Source organism: Stegodyphus dumicola, chromosome 7, assembly GCF_044657685.1.
Source record: "Stegodyphus dumicola isolate Sdum_Otavi_A_Nest chromosome 7, ASM4465768v1".
Lineage (NCBI taxonomy): Eukaryota > Metazoa > Arthropoda > Arachnida > Araneae > Eresidae > Stegodyphus > Stegodyphus dumicola.
Window position 1 is genome coordinate 131,888,875 of NC_140774.1, and position 23,412 is coordinate 131,912,286.

Below are 23,412 nucleotides of genomic sequence, written 5' to 3' on the forward strand. Positions count from 1 at the left end.
CTTTGCCAGAAATACTGATCATACACCGACAACATGCTTTACACTACTCAGACACTCCCCCATTACGTCTACCTGCATATCTGCGCATGTGCTACCGTACATCACCTTACTTAATCTCCTGATTGGTCTTTCTGTCCGCTCTGCCTCTTCGTTCAGCTGATATGCTAATTTTTCGACTTCGTCCTTAATTTTTGCACACCAGTGTGTTATAGACTATAAACGTTATAGTACGGCATTTAAGATTTTGTTTTTAAACATACTAGTAAATTCCATAATCAATGATCAAAATTTAATGCGACTGAAAAGAAAGCTAAATTTAGTCTATTTTTATTTACGATTATTGGAAGTATATAATACGCTGGTTTGTAAATAAATAAACATTCTGGAAGGTTTTGCTAACAAATGTTTAAAAATCCCATACTACGGTTTATTTACTAATCGCATAATATCGAAGCGTTAAAAGGATAAAGCTGAGAAGTTTGAATTGCGCAGGTGTGTGAGTGTGAAGTTACGAAGTACACGAATTCTTTCTTTCCAGTCCTTTCATGCCGTAGTAGGTGGTCATAAAACTTTTCTCGTTCACTGCAGCAGGTGGCCTTTTAATTCACTCAGTGGTAGCCATGTATAATGGGTTTTTCAAGATGCTATATCTCTCACTTTCTTCATTAATAAAAATTAGGCGATATAAAATAATTTTTATTTTCTATGTAATTGTTTTGTTTGTAAGCAAGGACTTTCTACTTGAAGTTTTACGCATTCGACATGTAAATCTACTAGAAAATCTTCCACAGATTACACCATTACCGCAAAGGGAATTGCTGCAGTTACATGTGGTGAGTAGTTGCTTATATTTGTAATTATTAAAACAAATATCGCTTAGTAATAAACAATTTCTTTGTATTTAATTAGAAATTTACCGAAATGAAGAGTTATGCATTTGAAAGAAAATATACTGTTCTGGTAGAGATAAAAATTTGTTTTAGATATATTGTATCGATTTAAGCAAATATAACATCTTTGCTTAGCCCAGAAGGGCTATTAGGGTCGAAACGGCATTTTGCATCGGTTTACTGCAAATATCCGTTTTTCTTTTTAAATTGTTCACACCAAATATTATCGCCTTGTATTGTATTTAAAGAAATTAAATAATGAAGAATCTGCGTGAAGTTACCTTGTTTCTCGCAATGTGAAAAAACAATCGTACCTACAGCCATCAAATTTTGAATAACTTAGTATTCCACCCGAGTATGGGCACCTGGAAGGCCGAATTTGGAATTTGTTTTATTGTCTGTTTCACATTTTGTAAAAGTTTAACGAACTTTTGATTAGAAAGCTCAACGATTTCAAAGCGAGTAGTGGAAACAGTGTACGGAATAAAATATTTTTACCTCCAGTAAACGAGATTGTTTATCGTAAAATCTAAAGATACGTGTTTTTAAATATTTTAAAAATCGTTAGCTCAAATGCTCTCGAAATATGTAAATGTGTGCACAAATGAAAAAAGAACACCCTTTTGGGTTTAATATAAAATCTGAACGGTTTCAAATTTTTTTATATATTTATTCAGGTTTATTTTATGAAAATTTTAATAAAATAGTATCGCACTTTCTTTAGGGTTGTTATTACGCAACGATCAAAACAGTTGTCATTACGACATGCAGCAAATATGAATAACACATGCTATAATATTAATCTTTAACAATTGCTGTTTTTTAGAAAGTTAATTAAAATGCTACATTAATTCCGTCTTATAGAGCTTCCATCACATCAGAATTTTCAAAAATACTCAGACATAATATTTTTCAATTTGTAAGTATTTCTTTGCATAGTTTATTTATATTAATGGATTATCGCAACGGAGGCAAAGATGATTATGTCTTTCGTCGAAGGTTTTTTTTAACTATTTTTAACACGGAAGAGAATTTATTCCTATAAAACTAACTCGATAAGTAACTTTAAAATATTTACTTTAGAATCATAACATAAAACGGTTAAAAGAACAAAGATTCCAGAGGGTAAGAATATATATCCATATGTCATAGCGTAGCCAATGTCACTGAGAGTTTCGTTTTGCTTACCGCCAACTGCGCAGAATCTAAGATTAAAACTTAGGATACGAAGAGCAAAGTCCTTCCCACCCTTTCAACTTCAAAATGAGTGAAGAAAGTTATATGGTTTTTCTGGTTTGTTGCACTTATTATTTCTAAAGCATTTAAATGACGTTTATATTACCATATGGAAAAATTCATGAAAGCGCGTGTGAAGCCAACCTGATTGCTTAGTTTCTTTCCAGTTGGCTTGCTTAGTTTTTCGCTTAGTAACTATTATTACTCTCATAGCTAATTTACGGCTATAGAATACACATTCATACTAGTTCACAATATTTTAGAAACCATGAACATGCACACACTTGAAATTAAAAATATAGAACAAGTGGAAAGCTTAAAAATTACCGAAGTTTTAAAAGCAGCATATGTTTAGAATTCCCGATGCAGCATTAAGTGTTCCCATACATTTTCCTGTTTTTGTTTTCAGTCTTTTCTCAGTTCATCATGTCAAAGTTCATTTTTTAAATTTTTTTTACTAAGATGAATTTACAAAACTTCCTTTTGTCTTTTTATTATTAACGTTTTGTGTGTTTACTTTATTTATTATATATCACGTTCTTGGTGTTTACGCTACATAAGATTTGATTCAACAGCAAAATGGCACAATATTTAAAAACAGCATATCTTTAGAATATACTCTAAACTGTTTCGTGTACTGGAGATAAAAATGTTTCTTTCCGTACATTTGTAGCCACTGCTGGCTTTGAATTCTTCGAGTTTGTTAGTCAAAAATTCGTTAAACTTTTACAAAATATGAAATATAATATTGCAAAATTCAAAATTCTGGCTTTTAGGAGCACATGTTCGGTTGGAGGACTACGTTATTCAAAACTGGATGGCTCTAGATACCGTTGTTTTTCCAAAATGCGAGAAACAAGCACGCATTCTTTCAGATTCTTCATTATTTAATTTCCTTAATTAAAGCATAGGGCAAAATTATTTGGCGGAAACAATTTGAAAAGTGATACTTGGTTTATAGTGATTCAAAGCAAAAATACAGTTTCGAGCCTAATATCCCATTCGGAACTAACGTCGCTTTTGAGATATAAAAAAAATGTATTTAGGCTTAAATAAAAGTTATCATCTGGTAATCGATATCATAGAACAAGTGCAAAGAGTTTCCAGTGCCAGTCGCTAGTAGTTCCACGTGTTTTATTGATTGCTTTGCTTAACCGTTGCATATACCCTTTTTAAAGGGTTTATGGTTTTTAAGGTTGCATTGCTGCAACCTTAAAAAGGGTATATGCAAGAATCACTTCGATCAAAACCAAACATTGAAATAGAATGTATTGGAACTCCTAGATTGCATACTTCGAATGAAGATTCATTGGAAGAAAAACGAAATCTGCGTTTACTTCGGGTCCTCATTGATGAATCACGAGTCTCATGTAATGATCAAAATTATCTGGACCCATGCATATGCATACACAAGCTCAAATATTTTTTTAACATAAGAAATGATGATAATAGACCAAAAAATTGAACAGGATGAAGTGCTATTCAATTCAATTTTCTTTTAAATAAATGTAAAATAAAAAAGTGTTCATTTTTATACGATTTTTTTTCCTTCTCAGCAATAGTAAATTAATCAAGTATGCCGTAATATTATGCTCAGCAATATATTTTATTTTATTTCTAATACTTATTGATTTATTTTAAAATGAAAGAAAATATTATTAGAATTAATTACAGGGATCAGACAAAATAGAATAATTCGATGGGAAAATAGATTCCTTCAAAACAACCACTTTTCAAAATGATCTGTATTTATAACAATATAAATTAACATTAGCTGTATAAAACGGTTACCTCCCCAGAAAATCAAAACTATCTGGAATCACGAGTCTTAGAAAGAATTTGCCGTGCGTTTACAAAATACACTTTTCAAATCTTAGATTAATTTTATCATGAACTTATCTAGAACATCCCATATTGTCTAAGAAAAGCAGCGTTAAAATTGTAGAAGTTAAAACATGAATATCTGTTCATAACTGAAATAACTACCTTATTGTATCTATGAAGTTTCAAGCCAATTCTGTACCCTTATTATTATATATATAAAGTAAAAAAGCAAATAAGTCGTAGTTTTCAGTTTTTTTTTTTTTTTTTTTTTTTTTTGGTATAAATTCCATAATAATTTACAATTTCTATTAAGAATTGTTTTCCATAGTTTTATCTCAATCTCCTAAAGAATTAACTTTTAATAAGATTCATTTTTTGTTTCCTATGAGATAATCGGAAATAAAAAACATTATAATTACATATAAATAATATATAATAAATAATATATGTAATTTCAAAAATTAATATTAAAAAATGAAAATCTGAAAGGTTTCAGATTTTAACGGTCGTCCAAAAGGGCTTGTTAAAGATTTTTGCGATCTCGCTGAGCTCGCAGTCAACCAGTCTACTGTTACATTCACTCCTACTAACCCCTCTTTGTGTGTCCTGTTAGCTTTATTATTAATAATGGAAACATCATTTTCTTCGTATTTACACCATGCGTAATTCAACAGTAAAATTACAAAATTTTAACAGCAGTATACGTTTAGAATTCCCGCTGTAGGGTTAAGTGTTGGCATACACTTTTCCTTTTTTTTTTTTTTTTTTTTTTTTTTTTTTTTTTTTGTCTTTTCTCAGTTTATCATATTAATGATAAGTTTTCACATTAAGAAGACTTTACAAATCTCTCTCTCTTTCTTTTTTTTCTTTTTATTATGGCCGTATTGTGTGTTTAACTTTATTTATTAAACCTCATGTTCTTGGCACTCAAGCTACAAAAAATTCAATTTAGCAGCAAAATCACAAAATATTTAGAAAACAGCATACCTTTAGAATTTCTGATACACGCGCGCTGGAGATAGACTAAGTTGGTTCATATTTTGATAAGAACCAGATTCCTTCTTCAAATGTTTTAAAATTGCCAGAGTTTTTCTTTTGTCTTCTGGCACCAATGTTGCAACTGAGTGAGTATTTAGCATTATGAACAGTTTTTGGGCTAGTGGTAAGAAGCAGCTTAAAGTGGACATTTTGAAGGCTATGTTAATCACCAAAATAAATGTTGATAAAAATTGCACGGACTTTTATAAGAAGATCGAAAAAGTAAAAGATATTCTAAGAAATATTCGTGCATTAGAGAAATATAAGGCTACTTCATCAAAATAATTCAAAAGGATAACAAATTTACTATTTTGTTTAAAAAGGAATACGGTGTTTTGATTTATTCTTTCTATATTAAAAATATTATACATCACATAAAAAATAAAACAAAAATTATTTATTTTAATTTATATATTATATGTATACAAAGGATATATAGATTAGTTCGAGAATTAAATCTTTTACATGTTTGCATATTTTTAAATTATTTTAAATTATTTTGGCTTTTTTCTTTTTTTAGAATTTAAATTTGCTTTTCTACTTTTTTACTTTTATACGTATTTGTTTAGAATTTAAATTTGTTTAAATTTAAATTTCATTCCTTGCAGCAATGGCGCAAAGAATATTTAATTAAATATGTAGTTAAATTGAATTTTTTTAAATTAAACTCAATTTATTCTTATGAAAAAATACATATAAAAATATTCAAAAAATTATACATATAGCGTCCCGAATTTCGAACTTCGAAATCTGGTTAACCTTCAAAAACTGAATAAATTATTTGTAGGCAATGAAAATCTTTCAGTTTACAGCAGCATTAATAACTAATTAATATAAAAAAGATCATGACGGTTCCCACATATTTCTAAGGAAAATGTGTCATCAAGTGACTACAATATACAGCGTATTTATAAAAGGTTTTATTCGACATTTAATTTTTGCAACCATTGATCTTATAGATATACTTCCAATTACAAGAATGTTGTCAATGACGCAAAGATTTCTGTTTTCTCAATATTAAATTTTTAAAAAATGCTTAAAATAAGATATCTAGATTTTCGCACAAATCGTCTGGCCTCTAAGCTTTCATATAAGAAAATTTTGTACGCATTAATAAAACATTTTGGTTCCCGTAATCCAAAAACTGAGCGAGGTATTTGATATTAAAATCTAGAGTCATATTCACAGGCTTCACACAAATTGATGAGCAAAATGTTTTCATTTGCATGTCGCTAAAAATAAAATATCCTCTAGGAAAAGATTTTTGATGTTAAAAGATTACGTGGCAAGCATTGTATGCAGATTATTGAGGAAAGCATTAATCATTGTTTTTCTAAATTTGAGATCTTATTCACAAAATGTTATAGGATTCGTGTTTTGAAAACACTGCCGGGCTTCAATATTGGCACGCAGCCAACTCTTAATATTGTTTGCATTAATTAAAAAAGCGAAAACTATTTGTACTTAATGATTTTTTTTACGATTACCGGATTATGATTCTAAAGTAATAAAACTTCATGATAATACTAGTAAGGCACTGATAGACTTTGAAAAAAAAACTTCGATGAAAAAATTTTTCGGAATATCAAGTATAACTAAATTATAAATAAAGACACTAGTAAATCACAAAAGATTATTACTGAATAGCATTTAAAGGGAGAACAAATATCAGTTATTTTAAAAAATCAAATTATTTTAATTTCTCTTGTAGACAATCTATTAATGAAAATTCAAAATGTGGTTCATAAATGTGGTTCATACAAATTTTGAAATTAAATATTTCGGTCAGTTTGGGTCGTACGGGATTCAAGCTTTTTTACTATGAGTATAAAATTTTCCTAAATTAAAATATAGGAACCAACCGGAAGAACTTATAAATTTTAATTTTCGTATTTTATATAATGTAATGTACGAGTGTGCTGCAACCCTCTTGGACGATAATAATCGACCTCATGTTTAACGCAGCACATCCAACAAAGATTAAAACAAAAATACAGTTAAAAACGTGAAAACCAAATTCCCAATATTGTTCAATTGATATTTATAAAATTCATCAAATCCTCTGCAAACCTCTTTCCTGCGGCAATACAATTCCTTTATCTTACTAAGTTTTTGCTCAACACGTCGCAATAATACACAGTCTTTGACGAAATGTTTTGCATAGCCTTTAGCACTACAAAAATTACAAAGACTATTATTTTGCAGATTAAATCTTTTCAGGTACGCCGGGAAGCGCCCGTGTCCAGTTATTATTTGATTGTAATCAAAATCACATATCATTCTCATATTTTTAGAAACTTCGAAGTTCAACAAATAATCTTTCCTTTTTCCCGAAATGTTCCATTTCTCTTTCCAGCAATCATAATAGAAATCCTTGATTTTACCAAAAACAATTCTTTTTTATGACTGAATATCAAACACATCCCCGGCATTACCATAGCAGCCTCTTTGCCCAGCACGTCAGCCCTCTCATAATATGGATTTCACCCAGTTCATCTTCACTTTATGTATTTTCCCAACTTTTACAAGAAGATCTTTTATGTTATGAGACCAAAATATTGGTGTTATTAGCATCTGCTATTGCTTCTAAACCAGATAATGAGTTTGCATATACTATATTAATACATGTTTTTACAGTCAGGTTTTCATCAATCCATTCAAGAGCAAATATGATAGCAGCTGATTCGGCTTGAAAACTGAATTCTAAGGTTCAAATCAAATTTTGCTATAGTTTATTTCTTTAACAAACAAGTAAACCACATATACTGCACCGATTCCATTGTCATAACCCCCAAACGTCAGTAAATATATAATTTCAGTAACGTCAGTAAATGACAGTAATCGTATTTTATGTATAATTTTTTTAAATTCGATAATACGAAACTATCAATCCTTGCGTCATTTAAATTATGTCTGTAACTGAAAGCATATCTACGACAAACGGTTGCGAAAATAAAGCCCGTGTAAGGATTTTTGTGGATATGTTGTGTGTTGGAAATAAAGATAGCCACTATATCTTCAACTGTCTAATAGCAAGCGAGTTTTATCTTAAAAATGATACGAATAAGAAAGTGGGATTAAACAATATATCATAAAAACTCCCGCTCATATTTAAAAAATAAATATGATTTTGCAAAAAATTATCAACATTTGGTCCAGATCTTTGTCAAGTGGCATAAATAAAATTCTCTGTGCACCTTTTTTCTTGGTATACTGATTAGCTATTTAATCACCAAATAATGAATTTGAAATAAGGTTCATACACAATTTGATTTCTGAAATCAGTGTTTGATAACTGTTGAACGATTTTCTTATCAAAGGGCGTAACATGCAGTTCCAGTTCTTATTTTTCTTTTACCAGAATTAAGATAAATAATATAACTTTTCTAATCCTTTACCATCGAAATTCCAAAGCAATAAATTTTACTGTAACTCTATAAATTTAAAGCAAATCTTAAATTTTCTAATGAAAACATTTTCTTCGGAATAATGCATTATTTAATCGTCTTTGGAATAATCATTATTATCATCTATTTAAATTGCATATGAGTCATTCATACAGTGGCTCACATTTGTTTTCGACTCTTATGCTTTTCAGTTTTATTTGAAAATACCAGTTAATAAATAATAACATAATAGGAAAGCCTTTGTACCGGGATCATGTGCTTGTGTATGCATTTTGCATTTTGATGAACGTTTCATCATAAGAGACAGTAGAGCAACACGACCTGATAGGACAGTATTAACAGTTCAAAGAAAAGTGCCAGTTTTATCGAAAGATGCATATCCTACTATTTTGTACGGTCAACCTAAATATTTATCTTGTCCTTTACCACGAAAGCGAAAGACACCAGAAGACAGGACAAGAGAAATAAACGAACGGCGTGAAAATAATTTTAAAAAACTGTGTGCTGCAGACAACATTGTCTCCTTTTGAGAATTTTTGAAACTTTACAGCAATAAATTACCAAATACATGGGCAATAATGAAAGCATGTGATTATATACTTTTTTTGCGTATTGAGATGGAAGATTGTCCATCAGTCACTGTGTCATTTAAAGTCCAGCATGGTTTAACTGTTTCAGTTTTTTGTGAAGGTTTAAACATAACAAGTATGTTTGAATGGCTTTTGGGAAAAGATCTATTATGTAATAAATGGTCAAAATTTGAAAACCTTTCAAATCATCTGTACAGTTATGAGAAAACCTCAAAAACAGTCGAAGAAATGCTGGATTTGGTAACTGAAACTCTTCAGAAGTGTTCTAAAAATACATCAGAACAAATTATGATCTACCGATTAAATTTTTTTAGGGAACAGATATCATTACTGAAAGCTAAACGCCCAACCTACACAGCTGAAATGATGATATGGACTTGCACATTATTTTATAGCAGCCCTACGTCTTATTCTCGAATACGAGAAAGCTCGTCCTTGATTTTACCACATCCTTCCTACTTAAAAATGTTAGCATTAAATGTTGGATCGACAACGGGGTTAAATTCTAAGCATTTATCTCATAAATCTTCACAACTACAAAATCATGAAAAGGTTCTGAATCTTTTACTTGAGGAGATTTATATTAAATCTACTGTTGAATATAAGAATGGTAAAATTGAAGGCTTGTCATGTACAGATATGTCTCAAGAAGCTTCTACAATTCAAACCTTCATGATTTCTTCAATCTTATCTTCAAATAAACAAGTTGTTGCAATATTTCCTGTCCATAATCTCAAGCCAAACGATTTAAAAATTCAAACTTTACAGGTGTTAAAATTTGTTCACGATTGTGGTTTCAAGGTTGTTTCCGTAATTTTCGACAACTATAACCGAAAAATGTTTGAAATGCTATGCAATGGTCATATGGTATCTGCTATTGAAAATGAATTTCGTTTGGGAAAAAAGATTTTTTTATTACTTGATTCAGTTCATTTACTGAAATGTATAAGGAATAATTGGTTAAACCAAGCTGAAAATAATCAAACCTTTAATATTCCATCTTTTGATGATACAGATAATAAGTTGTACTGTGCAAGTCTATTGCATCTGAAAAAATTATATAACATAGAGCAACAGAACTCTATAAAAATAGCTCCAGAAAAAGTTCGAATCCGACTTCGAAAAAAAAGTTCTACATCCAACTTCTTTAGAACGGCAGAATGTTTCTACTGTCGTTAAGCTTTTTGATGAAACGACTGTTGCAGCATTACATGTCGAATTAAAAGAAAACAAAACAGGATATGGAGAAACTGTTAGAGGAACAAAATATTTAATAGAAATAATTTTGAAATGGTGGAGTATAGCCAATGTTAAACATCCACGCAAGGGACTACATTTAGCAGATCCGAATCGTGAACCAGCATTTTCAATTAATGATGATAAAATTAAATTTCTTGAAAATTTTTGTACGTGGTTGATAAAATGGAATGGTGATGACAGGAAAAAGTCCGGAAAAACTGTTGGTCGACTCACCAGAGAAACATATCATGCACTGAAACATACAACCACAACTTTTATCTAGCTTTCGGATTATTTATTAACGAATTTAAAATTCCAGTATGTGCTGTATGGAAAATTTCAAACAGACAACTTGGAGGCAAGATTTGGACAATATCGCCAAATGAGTGGTGCAAATAACCATATTTCACTGACTCAGGCTTTAGAATCTGAAAGGAAACTCCAGTTAATTAGCTGGATGAAATTGAATTCTTCAAAAAAGGGGAGTTCACAATAAAGACATTACAAACGGATAATGATGATTTAGACAAAGTCAGTTAGAAAAAGTTTGTTAGAAAAAGTCTCTAATAAAACAAATTGTTCAAAATGCAAAAATATTCTACATTTTGATAAGGTTTTATATAGAATGTGAAAATAATCTTTCAGATTATTTGAAGTGCATCGATAGAGGGGGGGGGTTATTGTGGCCTACTGAATTTCTTGTATATATTATTGCAGTTACATTTCAGATATTTTAAGGACTTTTTTCAGAACATTATGAAACTGACTTTTTATGTGCCAACAACCAAAAACTTTTATTGATACAACTTTCTGAAGAAAAACTAGATCTCATGAATATTGTAAAATGGAAATTGGTAAATTACGACGGTTATGTTTATCCTCAATTTCAAAAATTTTATTGAATAATTATACTAAAATTCGAAATGATCGTTTTAAAAAGCAAGCAAAACCCCAGAAAAGAAAAACCAATCCTTATTAATACAGTAATTTAATATCAGTAATCTGGAGCACTTGTTTAACATGCTTCGGTGAGTATACATTAATAAGTTTAATACTATAGTTACAACGTTCTTTCATAACCTATTACAATAAAAATATTAATTATGTTAGGCAAATTATTATTCCTTTATATTAAATTCAGTTAAATGTAATATCTGAAATTTATGAAACAAATATTTTGTTATGAAAATGAGTATTTCTTAACCCGCATAGCACAAAAACATCCTTGAAATATCCTGAGGATGTTGCTCGCGGGATATTCGCACATCCACAGGACATCCCGGAATATCCCGCGAGTGCTTAATGTCACATCCCAGTATATCCTCAGGACATCCTAACAAAATCCCATCGACAGCGTACGGGATGTTATTAGGATCTGAACTCCTACTTACTACATCCTCAGGACATCCCGGGATATCCCACTAACCTCCTAAACACATCCCATTATATCCTAAGAACATCCTATCTATGTCCCATCGACATTTCGGTCCGGTTTCTTAGGCAGTAGCTCTCTTATGCCTTGCCATAAGTAAAGAAACTAAACCATTTGTTATGTAAATTTCTTTTATAACAAAATGGCATATAAAGAATTTCTTATTATAAAATAGATTTTACATTTTATCTCAAACCCTACCTATTTCTATGTTTATTTAAAAAATTTAAATTTGTTAGAAAAACTTAGACGGATGAGGGCGGCAGTTTTAAGTTTTTGCCCCGCCTTAGGAAAAATGCTAAATCCGGCGTTAGTAGCCACTGTTGCGTCTCGCTATCAGATCATACTAAACTTGTTAAATGGCTCTGTGTTCGCTTACTCTTTAGAACTCGGTAAAACGTTCCAGAACGGGGAAGAACCTTTAAAGTATAATTTAAGCACTCTCTCTATCAATTTGTCTCGAATATTTCGACAGCCGAAGTGGATGGTTATTTTCCGAAAAACGATAGAAAAGCGAAACTAAACTCTTCAAATAATCGATCGACGGATAGATATTAATCCATAATTACATAACAAGATTATCCAGAAAATACTTCTCCGTAATTTCATCACATTTTTGTCCATTGATTCAGTAATGGATACAGAGCAAGCTGTGCATTACCCGACAGAATTTTTAAATGCTTTTAAGCCCCTAGGAATAACAGCACACAAGCTCACTTTAAATAAAGAATCTTCTGTCATATTGTTGCGTAACATCAACCCGCTAAAGCTGCACATTGGAACAGGGCTCATCGTGAAGAATCTATTGCCGAATGTAATAGAGACAATCATCATCACGGAGTATGCCGCAGGGGGAGGGTTGAAAATGGTATTCATTGCTGGCATTCCGTTGATATCCAGAGATTTCAGTATGCTCCTAGATATCAAGCAATTGCAGTTTCCTATCCGGTTTGCATTTACTACGGGTATCAACAAGATACAGGTACAATGACTTTGTGTAGCACATATTGACTTTGAAGTACTATGTAATTTGGTTGCATTTTTTTTTCACATGCCCATATTGTACGTAGCTTGCTAGAGTCGGCTCGCCGGACAGTTTGTTTACGCTTCGGACAAAAAATGGTAAGCATAGTGTACTCTCAAGCTTTGTTATAAAAGGTGCAAAAAATAAATGTTTGTTTTATATCTGCATAAAATCTACAGTTTTATTTGAGCTTGTAAATTTTTCACAATTTTTTGATTTGTGTGTGTGAGGTAAAATTTTGCACTCGCCTTGAACCAAAACAAAAGGAAAATCACTATCTACCTAAGGTTTTGAAAAAGTCCCCCATCCCGTTAAATAAAGCCTCTTCACTCTGCTGGAATGTTAAATAAAGCCTCTTCACTCTGCTGCTCCATGCTCCGCATGGAAAATATTTAAAATTTTTTAATTCGGGGAATGGCAACACATTTCTTTTAAATCGCTGAGTTTGATGGTCATATTCAAAAGATAAATGTATTGCCAGTAGCAACGCACTTCTTTTATATCGCTGGGTTTTGTGGTTAAATTTGAAACATAAATATCTTATGCTTAGCAAAAGTGGCAACAGAAAGCTTTATCGATGATCGATGACACACATCCTTACTGTTTTATATTATATTATAGATTCTTTTTAATTGTTCCACAATAAACAAACTTGAACACCCTCTTTGGACAGTGCTCGATTTACTCGCAACCCAGTTAATCCGCCTCAGGTTAATTAATAGTTGAATGCATTTTAGTCCTTCTCCCTAGAGAGTAGAAAAGTACATTTATAATGATTAACAAATAAGAGAGAAATACAGGATTCTTGGCACAAAAATAAGCGAGTCTGTAAAAAATGGTACTGTATTATATTCCTCTTATGTTAACATTTTGTGTCATTGTTATAGATTATTTTATTTATTTTACCATTTGCTTCAGTCTTCAGATGACGACTGCTTATTAGAAAATATCCGATACCAGCCCAGTGATATTAAGCATATTACAAAGATTAATGTTCTTTCCATTTCATTTTCAAACAGAACTTTATTTTCTTATGTTTCTTAAGTTAAATATAAAAATATGTTCTTACAACAGTTTTTATTTTAGATATTCAAGCATGGACACAGAGCTCCTTTTAGAATTTACCCAAACGATCCGAATCCTCCCGAACTATGGCCAGATAGACTGGGAATGTTAACAAAGGTTGGTACATTTCTATCCTCAGTCTTATGAACAAATGTAAAAGATTTATTTTGAGAGTTTTAAAATTCAAAGAAAAATAAAACTCACAAATAAATCTTCATTTATGTTAGGCAAAATGAAACGCCAACTTAAATCATTTCTTTGAAGGTGTCATACATTGAATTTTTGTAGGAATTAATAGCTAGTTTCCATGACATTGGGTAGTTTGAATGTTATTAAAAAGCCATATGTGACTAACTTGGATTTAATGATCACCTGAATGTACTCAGAGAAGTTTACTGTTTCTTATTCGTTAGAACAAAATATCCATTATTTTCTATCATTAATGCGTTTGTCCCTTAATGAAATGAGCGTTCTGGAATGCACACTATATTATATTCGATAAGGATTTGGACTCGTGCTGCTATTCAGAGATACTTAATGTAAAAAATAATTGTACGTCCTGGCCAAGTTTATGTCAGATAGCGGTGTGAGATCAACATTTTGCCATAAGATAGACTTCCTAGTCTGGTATGAGAGCAGTAGTGAATCATTATGTGAAGCGGAATGTAGAAGACCGTAGATAAGTGTATAGTTAGTTCTTAAGTGAATAATGTCTGTATTTGGTGAGCAACTGCATGCGCAAACCGCTGTATTTAAATGGATTCTGCTCGGACTCTGTATTTAAGTGGATTCACTTCAGTATAAGAACTATATTTAACCTCAGTATAAGACATGAAAAATTAATAAAAAGAATGAGTAGTAGTAGATCTGTAGGAGAGGTACATCAATCGCAATGCAGCTTTGATACTTACCAATCGAAGCATTGCATTTGATGAATTACAACGTGAAAAGGCATTAACAGTTGTAGCTTACGATACAGTGCGAATTTGAAAATACGTAAAACAAGCACCGTACGATACTGTATAAATTTGAAGTGTAAAATTTGTGCTCAGTGGGTGGTCTAGAAGTACATTAAGCTACAGAAAGTACAATGAGTGCTACACTGACTACCAATAAGTATTTGGACACCTGTGATAGAAAAGAAAAACTAACTTTATTCAAAATCAATAGTTGGTAGAGCCTCCACGAGAGGTAATTACACCGGGGACCCTACAGGGCATACTTTCCACAAGTCTTTGTCTGACAGCTAGTGGTATTTTCTTCTACTCGGATTGGAGAAGACATAGAAGTTCATTCGCCGATTTTGCACGGGTAGTGCACCCCTGAATTCGGCGATGCAACTCTTTCCAGAAGTTCTCGATAGGGTTCAGGTCTGGACTCTGGTCAGGCCAGTCGATTCGATGAACTCCATTGGCACCATACCAAGCCTTGGTTAACGTCGAAACATGACAACTGGCATTGTCGTCCTGAAAGTAACAGGGGTCCAACCCGTAAAACTGCCACAACGTAGGAAGCACATTGTCATCCAAAATAGTGCAGTAGGCATCGGAGTTGAGCTTACCATGAATGGGGACCAAGGGTCCCAGCCCATACCAGGAGAAACACCCCCAGACCATAATTCCACCTCCGCCGAACTTGACTGTTGGCACAATGCATTCTGGCAGGAGACGTTCTCCAGGTAAACGCCAGACCCAGACCCTGCCATCCGAACGGTAAACGGTGAACCTTGATTCGTCGCTCCAAAGAACCCGTTTCCACCGATCTACGGTTCAATTTCGATGTGCTTTGCACCACATTAACCGAGCAGCGCGGTTAGACATTGTGATCAAAGGCTTATGGGCGCAGCAGCACGACCTTGAAAACCAAGCAGATGTGCTTCCTTACGAATGGTATTCATTGAAACAATACTCTCGGATGCCTGTTGAAACTCCTCGCGGATGAGGGCCTTCGGTTGGGTGCGGTTCTTCCGAATTTCTCTGGACAGCACTCGTCGGTCTCAATCTCCCAGTTTCGTTGGTCTGCCGACTCGGGGCACATTCCGACAATCACCGCTCACCTTCCACTTCTTAATCACATAGGCCACTGTCGATTTTGGGTACTTCAGATCCCTAGATATGTTCCTTAAGGATCGGCCACATTTGTGATACCCGATAATTATACCTTTGTCGAAATCAGAGAGCTCCGAACAGCGAGGCATCTTGCATGCGACTAAAGCCAATGTCATTGTCATAAAGCCGATGCTGTTTCCTACACGATATATACCGGCGGAGTCCGTGACGTACCATAGGACCGCAGATATCGTCATTTGCATAGGTGTCCAAATACTTATTGGTAGTCAGTGTATAATGCCAATAATATTTACATCGAAAAATGAAGTTATGCATTTTTCGATAAGATCGAGGACAATCCGCGACTTCAACTATTCACCATAAATGAAAAACTGTAATAGGTTACTCATGGGTAAGTCCGCAGTACCTGCTCTTAAAGAATGGTTACCTGCTGACCATCGTAAAGTTCCCTGAGAAATAGGAAACCTGTATCTAGTTGCATGGGAGTTACCTGCATAATATGCATACACGTATTCCTATAATTGAAGCATGTCACTTTCACACTGTCACTTTACTCTTCTTAGTCAAATCATATTAAACGATCCAATTAGAACTGAATATACGTGTGTTCAAAAAGAAAGTCATTTCGAGTATACTTTGTAAAATTTTCTCCAATGCTGTGCTGATGGGGAATCCTGTAGAAAACTTCTTTGAATATCGAAAAGAATCTGCATGAGTCCATAGTAATGCTTCAATTTTTTATAGAGTCAATAACAGTAAGTTTCGTTTAATTTTAAAGAAAATATCATTTGACGGCATCTGACATTAAAGCTTAATTTCCAAGCTTAGGCTAGTAAATCTTCCGATCAGCTTCATAAGCTTTATGAATTTTCCTAAGATCTATTCTCAAGCCGACCCTTTAGTATTTATAAGCCTTTAATATTCATTATTTTAGTAGCCTCAATATTGTTACGAATTTTGTACTTAGATAGCTAATTTTAATAAAATTATAAGTAAAATTGTTGTAATTTTCTCTCTAATTTTAAGAGAAGGTTATGCCAGAAAAGTAAGAATACAGGGGCAAGTAAGTTTAACATTGAGTAAATGGGTATATCGATAATTTGCTGAGATGTCGCCAAGCCGACAACGGTTTTGGCGACTTATTTTGTCACAATATTTGGCGACCCTTTAGCGACATTTCGGTCCGGTTCCTGTATCACCGTAATATATACTGAAATTAAATAGATGTAATTGACCGCTATGTTAGCTATAAACGTAATTCCACCCTCATATTGCTTTCCAGTAATTTTCGAGAAGTAGCAAGTACTACAAATATCTAGGCGGCCGGTTAAAATCTATTTAAGGTCGAAGAGAAGCATCTGCTGTCCAGCTGCTTATTAATTGTTGCTGCGAGTTGTTGCGAGCTTCCGCGTAAACTCAGATATATGAGTTTGCTTTCTCTTTAGATGCGCTTTGCATTACAATGTGTTTACCGTTCTTAGTGGTCCAAAGTGTAACTACTGATTATATTGCGTGACACTGTGAACATGTGTACGAATATTTCTGTGGAAAATTCCAGAGCTCTGAAATATTTCTTTCTGTAAGTAAATTTTTATTAATATATTATCGGACTTATGCATTTAGTCTATTACGCACCCGTACGCATGCAACGATATATATATATATAAACGATTTGCCAATGCCGCTGACACTGCAAGAATTAAATATGTGTGATGACGCAGCAAGTATTACGTAATCTTTCAATTCACAGTTTACAACGACAAAGAAAAATTTAAACATCACTACTAAAAATCATGAAATCCAATGGTGCCAGACTTCTGGACTGTATTATTATACAGGTGAAAGCATCCTTTTAGGATTTTATTAAAACGCAACAATAAAAATGAGCAATACATTTTTTATGATACATGTGTAGGATTTTGTGTTATAATTAACCGGTTATTATTATTTGAACTTCGTTTTTCCATAGTCCTCAAAAGAATGCTAATTAGTTTTTGTGTACTTAAGGCGAAGGTTTGAATGTTCTAGAGTTAGATATGTATTAGAATGTTTTAAAGTTAGAGTCTAGCAGCCTCATCTTGCAGTTACGTATTTTCACCAGGTCTGCTAAAGTTATTTCGGCTTTAACATCTTACTAAGGTACGTTTAAGTGCCGTCAATGAGCCAACTTAAATAGTCTACATTGTATATAATCTCAGGTTTCGTTACCTAAACAAAAATTACTTCAGCCGCAAAGATGGGATGGTGGTTAGTGTTGAAGAGTGCCTTACCAAAGGGCTCGGGTCCGAATTCCGGAGAAGGCATGGATAATGTAAACGTATATTATCTGTGCGGCAAGGGAGCACTCAATATACACGGCCACCTCGTACCGCTACCCGGGTGTTTTCTCTGATAACTGGAGTGGAAGCATAACAGTTAGCTAGGGTCAGCAGTACTTGAACCACCTGTGGTTATACAAAGATGTTGGCTTACCTTCGACCTCTACCTATTATATTAAAAACCCACAAGTGGTGGAGGTTCGTCTGTAGCACAAGTAGTGCCTTATGTTTATTAAGATTAAATGAAAAGTTTTTTTAAATCTTCTTACGATTTGCTTCAATTAAAAAAGCTTCTAAAGATAGCAGAACCCTATATATATGTGATGTATCAGCTTTAGTCGTAACTTAAATAATCAGACGATAAGTTTAAAAAACAGAATCCATTTATTATTATTCAGGAGAAAAAGCAGTTACAAAAATCAGATATCCGGAGTAAATAAAAAGAATTACTAATAACTTTTTGTATGTAGTTTACTGCATCGTGACATTTAAGAAAAAGCCCCGATATTCCTTTTGCGAGTCTTTTCATAGCCTCTGGAAAGGCGGAGCTTCCAAGAAATGACGTCAGCCAGTTTGCTTTAAATATCTCCAGAACATTCCAAAACTGTACGTGTAGAAAAGGCGGGAAAAACAACTTGACTACGGGGCTGTGGATTTAATTCCACGTACTTTCAAATAAGAGAACGTCGCCATTAAAAGTGAAAAGAACATACCGTTAGAATTTTAAGTGTATTCTTGACTATGGAATTTTATTATTACAAATACATGTGTGTGTGTGTGTATTCTTTACACTTAATTTTTGCATCGATTTAATTCGCTGCGAGCAAACAATCTCAATAACAGGGATTCTCTCGCCTAATCAGCGGCGTTTGTTTTCAAAATACAATGTCGTCAAGTTTGGCGCAAGTACAGTCAAAGGTAGTTGGTCTTGAACCTAAGTAAAATTACCACCACTTACTCAGCAGTCTTAATCACTCGGCTAGGAGATGACACATAACTCTAAAAGAAGACATTAAAAGGTAAATCTTCTTATATTATAGTAGAAATTTTTGTAGTCTGCTGTAATGAAGAAAGCAAGGCTGGATCATAAATCTTTTCAAAAAAAATTTTAATACTTTCTTGACTCAGATTTCGTTTTTAATTTTATAAAGATAAGATTTCTAAGTAAGTTTGATTGGAAAAGGCAGGAAATATATTTTCTGAGAAAGTATGAAGACGTCGAAAAATCTATTTTTAAATCTAGAAATTCTTATTTTCTTTTCAGAGAATTTTTTCTTTTTTGCATAAAGTTTCTTTTTGCTTTTGCTGTACCACCCATTCAAAAAGAAAAAGTATCTAAGTTAAATTTTTCCAGTGCATAATATCCTTGCTGGAATAATGAGCATAAGCACTGAGATATATAACATGTAGCTTCAGATTCATATACTCCCAGATCTTCCTCCCTACTCTCCCTCAGATTCTTAAGTGTTATCGCTTTATAATAGTAGTTGCATACGTGCACGTGCCTCGAGTTTAATGCTTCTGGAATGCTGTGCACTGATTGCAGGATATTGGTTCATTGCGCTTCAATATTCTACTTAAAGCATTGTAACTTAAAAAGAACTATTGTACAACGAAATCTGGACGAAAAAAAAAAAACCCAGTGAAAAAGCTACGTGTCAGTCATTGTGGGAGATAGAAGTAGAAAAAGGAAACATACATTCCACTAGCATCCGGCTTGTGCACTTAAGTATAGCCGAAAAGGTTCTAAAAGAATTCCAAATATCAATGTTATCTGACAAAACTATTGCAAGGTGGTTTAGCTTTCTTGCATTTAATTAATTTTTTTAAACTATTATATCAGTTGGGTGTTGTTTATCCTAGATGAGAAGAGCTAAAATATGGAAGAAAATACACATGTAGAGTCCTTAGGTTTTTTTTTAGGAGAGGTGAAAAATGAGCAATGCCCCCGTCGGGACTCAAACCCTGGACCTCTCGAAGACACGTCAAGTTTGCTACTGTTATACCACGAAAACATGCTGGAAGGAGGGAGAAACTACTTTATATATTTCTTCTTTTAAAGGATGACTGGGAATTAAGAGGCCAAATCCTGGTGATGACGAATTATTGTCCACTACCTTTTAGTTTTGGCGCTATTTGTAGAGGCATTAGGCATTTTTGAAGGAGAAGATATGAAAAATGCGCAGTGCCCTCTCTGGAACTCAAACCTGGACTTCTCGAATATGCGCCTAGTGTGCTACCGTTACACCACGAAGACATGCTGGAAGCAGGCAGAAAATATCTTATACACTTGAGTTTCAAAATAAAGTAATTACCAGTAATTTTAGTGATTTATTAAAAATGATATTTTTCCTAAAATATAAAAAATATTAAAAAGCAATACATGAAAGAAAATGAAAATTAAAAGATAATAAAATCTCAGTTCTGTTTTGGTTATGAGACATAGAAAATAAATTTTATTATTATATTGTTACGTTTTTCTCTTCCTTCACGTTCGTACGGGGTTCGTAGATTTGGAGTGAATAACGACGACACTTGATGAAGTATCGAAATACATTTTATTTACCAATATTCTCAGGACAGCTCCAAAATCACTTTTACAGTCGTCGAACTGTTATAAACACTCTGACACGTTCAGCGACACAGCCTTCACACTGTTCTCGGAACTCCACGTACTCTCGAGACTGTCCACGCGGTGCACTCGACGATACACAAGAGTATAGCTCTCGACTCAGCACAGTCTAAGACAAAACTCGACGATGCACTAAAAGACTCTCTCGATGCACTCGACGACCAACTCGGCGCTAGACTTCGAGACACTCGCTCAATGACTGACTATCAGCTCGCTAGATACACACACTGACAGCGGACCAGCAGGATTTATATAGCTTTCGGCTTGTGTTCGAGAAAATTCTGGGGTAAACTGGTAAGAATTCGTTCCAGAAGGTTCTCCATCCGTCCATGGTATATCGCCAATTTTGTCGCCAAATGGGCGATTTCTCGCCAAACGTGGCAACCTTGCCCATTTTTATGGCAACCCTAAAACTGTTTTGCGGGGAAACTATCTCACCGCGCCTGTACATTTCGTAACAATATGTATGGTTTGTTACTTGAACTGCTCATAGTGAAGCTTAAAATATTTCATGAAATATACGTTATAGATACAAAATGCTGTTTTAATGGGTTCGCTTTCGTTTAATTCCATTATTAAGAATTAAAATTATGAATCAGGGATTACTTTAATTCTGTCCAATATTAATTTTTAAAAAGAAGTTAGTAATTTAATTTACAGATAAACAACTAATATAATGTATTCTACTGGTTTTAAGTTATGCTTGATATTGGATTGTGATAAACCAGTTTATGTAACTGTAAATTTTACTTTCTGTTTTTAGAAAAGGAAAGCATACGTGAATGAATAACTGATGAAATTTGTTATATGTAACATTTCTTTCTAAGTTTCTTTAAACATTCATTAAACTTGGGGAGGGAAGTAAATTAGGCAGACATTGTTAATTATAGAGTTCTCAACCTGAATTAAATAATTTCTTTTGGAACGGCATCAAATGTTAGAAAATGTCACTTAATTTAATTTATTGGATCCCTATTATGTAATGATTACCAACAGCAGCCCAATTAATTAATAAGTTAGAAAATTCAATAACTTACCCAAGTAAAGTAAAACATGGGCAAGGAAATAGAAATCATTAATTTGAAACGCAAAAATTTTTTTATGATAATATTAAGACTGGATTACCTTGACTACAGACTTGAGTATCTTTCCGGATCAGTTCATCAGAAATCTGTTTCTTAATAAAATAGCAAAAACCGCAAAAGAACATTCCGAAAGGCAAATCGTTGGCCAAAACCCAATGCTCGTAAGCACATCTCCCGGTGACAAAAATCCATTTCCATCTTAAGTTAATCGCTCGAATTTATTTTTGTTGGAAATTAATCAAAAAAGTATTGTAGAATTATTGTAAAGGCATCATTTCGTATCACTTGAAGAATTTTTTTTATTACTTCAGTTATAACAATGATTTTGCGAAAGGTTAGAAAATGGCAAGTGCTTCAAAACACGTAGATTACATACCTGTCATTTTATTCCTTCCTCCTCCCTGCTCAAAAATGCCGTTATTCTACTGCTTTTTTTCCTACGTTACCAAATAAATTTTAAATTCGATTTTCAGAAATTTTTCAGTATTATAAATTTCGTATTGCATAGAAAAGACATGCGTAACTGGAAGCAAACAGAAGAGACAGAAGCTGGGCTTGTTCTATTCTATATCGGTATCTGAAGATAAATACCGACACAGAAACAGACAGGTGAAACTGTAACTAACTAAATAACTACCAAGCTGAAAATAAACTCTTATGGCTAGTTAACTTCAACATTTCTAGTGATCTTTCAAGTAAAAATTGCGTTGTGTTTTTTATGCATCCGGGACCGTGCCGTGGGAGGATCGGATGACAAGAGGTAAATACAATATATATATAGGAAAAACATAAATAGATATAAAGAAAACAAAAAAATAGGTTTCCAGATTAAAATACTAGTTTATTCAGATTCCTCAAGATTTTTAATTAAATTTCACATCATTGGTAATTAGGACTCAATACCTTATTTCAGTTACACATCTGAACTAATCAATTTATACCATTTACTACTTAAATGAAGGAATACTGTACTAAGGATAATTTCACAAAATCAAACTATATTTTTATACCATAATTAACTTATTAAGATTTTCCAATTTAGTCTCTGTAAGGAAAAAAACGGAAGGGAGCGAATTTTCAAGCATTCAAAATTAAGTTAGAGTTTAAATAAGAAACAAAATGTCCTAATAAATATTTCAGAATTAATTTAGAGTCCAGAAAATGAATACACAGGAATGACTTATCTTTAAGTAGACATCTTGAAGAGGGCTCGGAATTGACTCGGCGAGACCTTGCCCTCCTGGTAAACCTTATCATCCGGAAGAGAGGTACTGAAGACTGATTTAATTCAGCCTTTTTAGGAACTCCAGTCGACGTTCGAAACACGATTCATTTCAACATGCTTACATTTTCGCTTCAGCTATCTCAACCGTGGAGAACGCCTACAACTGGTTTCCATAAAAGAAAATTTTTTCCACTGGAAGGCAAGAGAAGAGCTTGCGCCGCACGGCTGTCGGAATAGAATTTACTCTCAACAAGGCAAAAGACTATTAAGAAAACGGCTGTCGCAGGTTTTCATTAGTCTACGGTAACGAAATTCCTTCCTTCGGTTTCAAGTCGAAG

At 33.1% G+C, this 23,412-nt stretch overlaps 1 protein-coding gene across 2 annotated transcripts in view; it reads left to right on the forward strand.

The window, feature by feature from the left end:
• The first annotated feature begins 263 nt into the window (after nucleotides 1–263).
• Nucleotides 264–23,412, forward strand: part of LOC118194255 (lysosomal acid phosphatase-like) — a 95,250-nt gene continuing 72,101 nt past the window's right edge. The window contains exons 1-2 of one of the 2 annotated variants that reach the window (XM_035365471.2): nucleotides 264–833; nucleotides 13,767–13,862. In XM_035365471.2, coding sequence (XP_035221362.2) covers nucleotides 621–833; nucleotides 13,767–13,862 — 309 coding nt within the window. In that variant the 5' untranslated portion in view covers nucleotides 264–620. The remainder of the gene's footprint in view (nucleotides 834–13,766; nucleotides 13,863–23,412) is intronic. The other variant, XM_035365470.2, reaches the window with a different exon arrangement.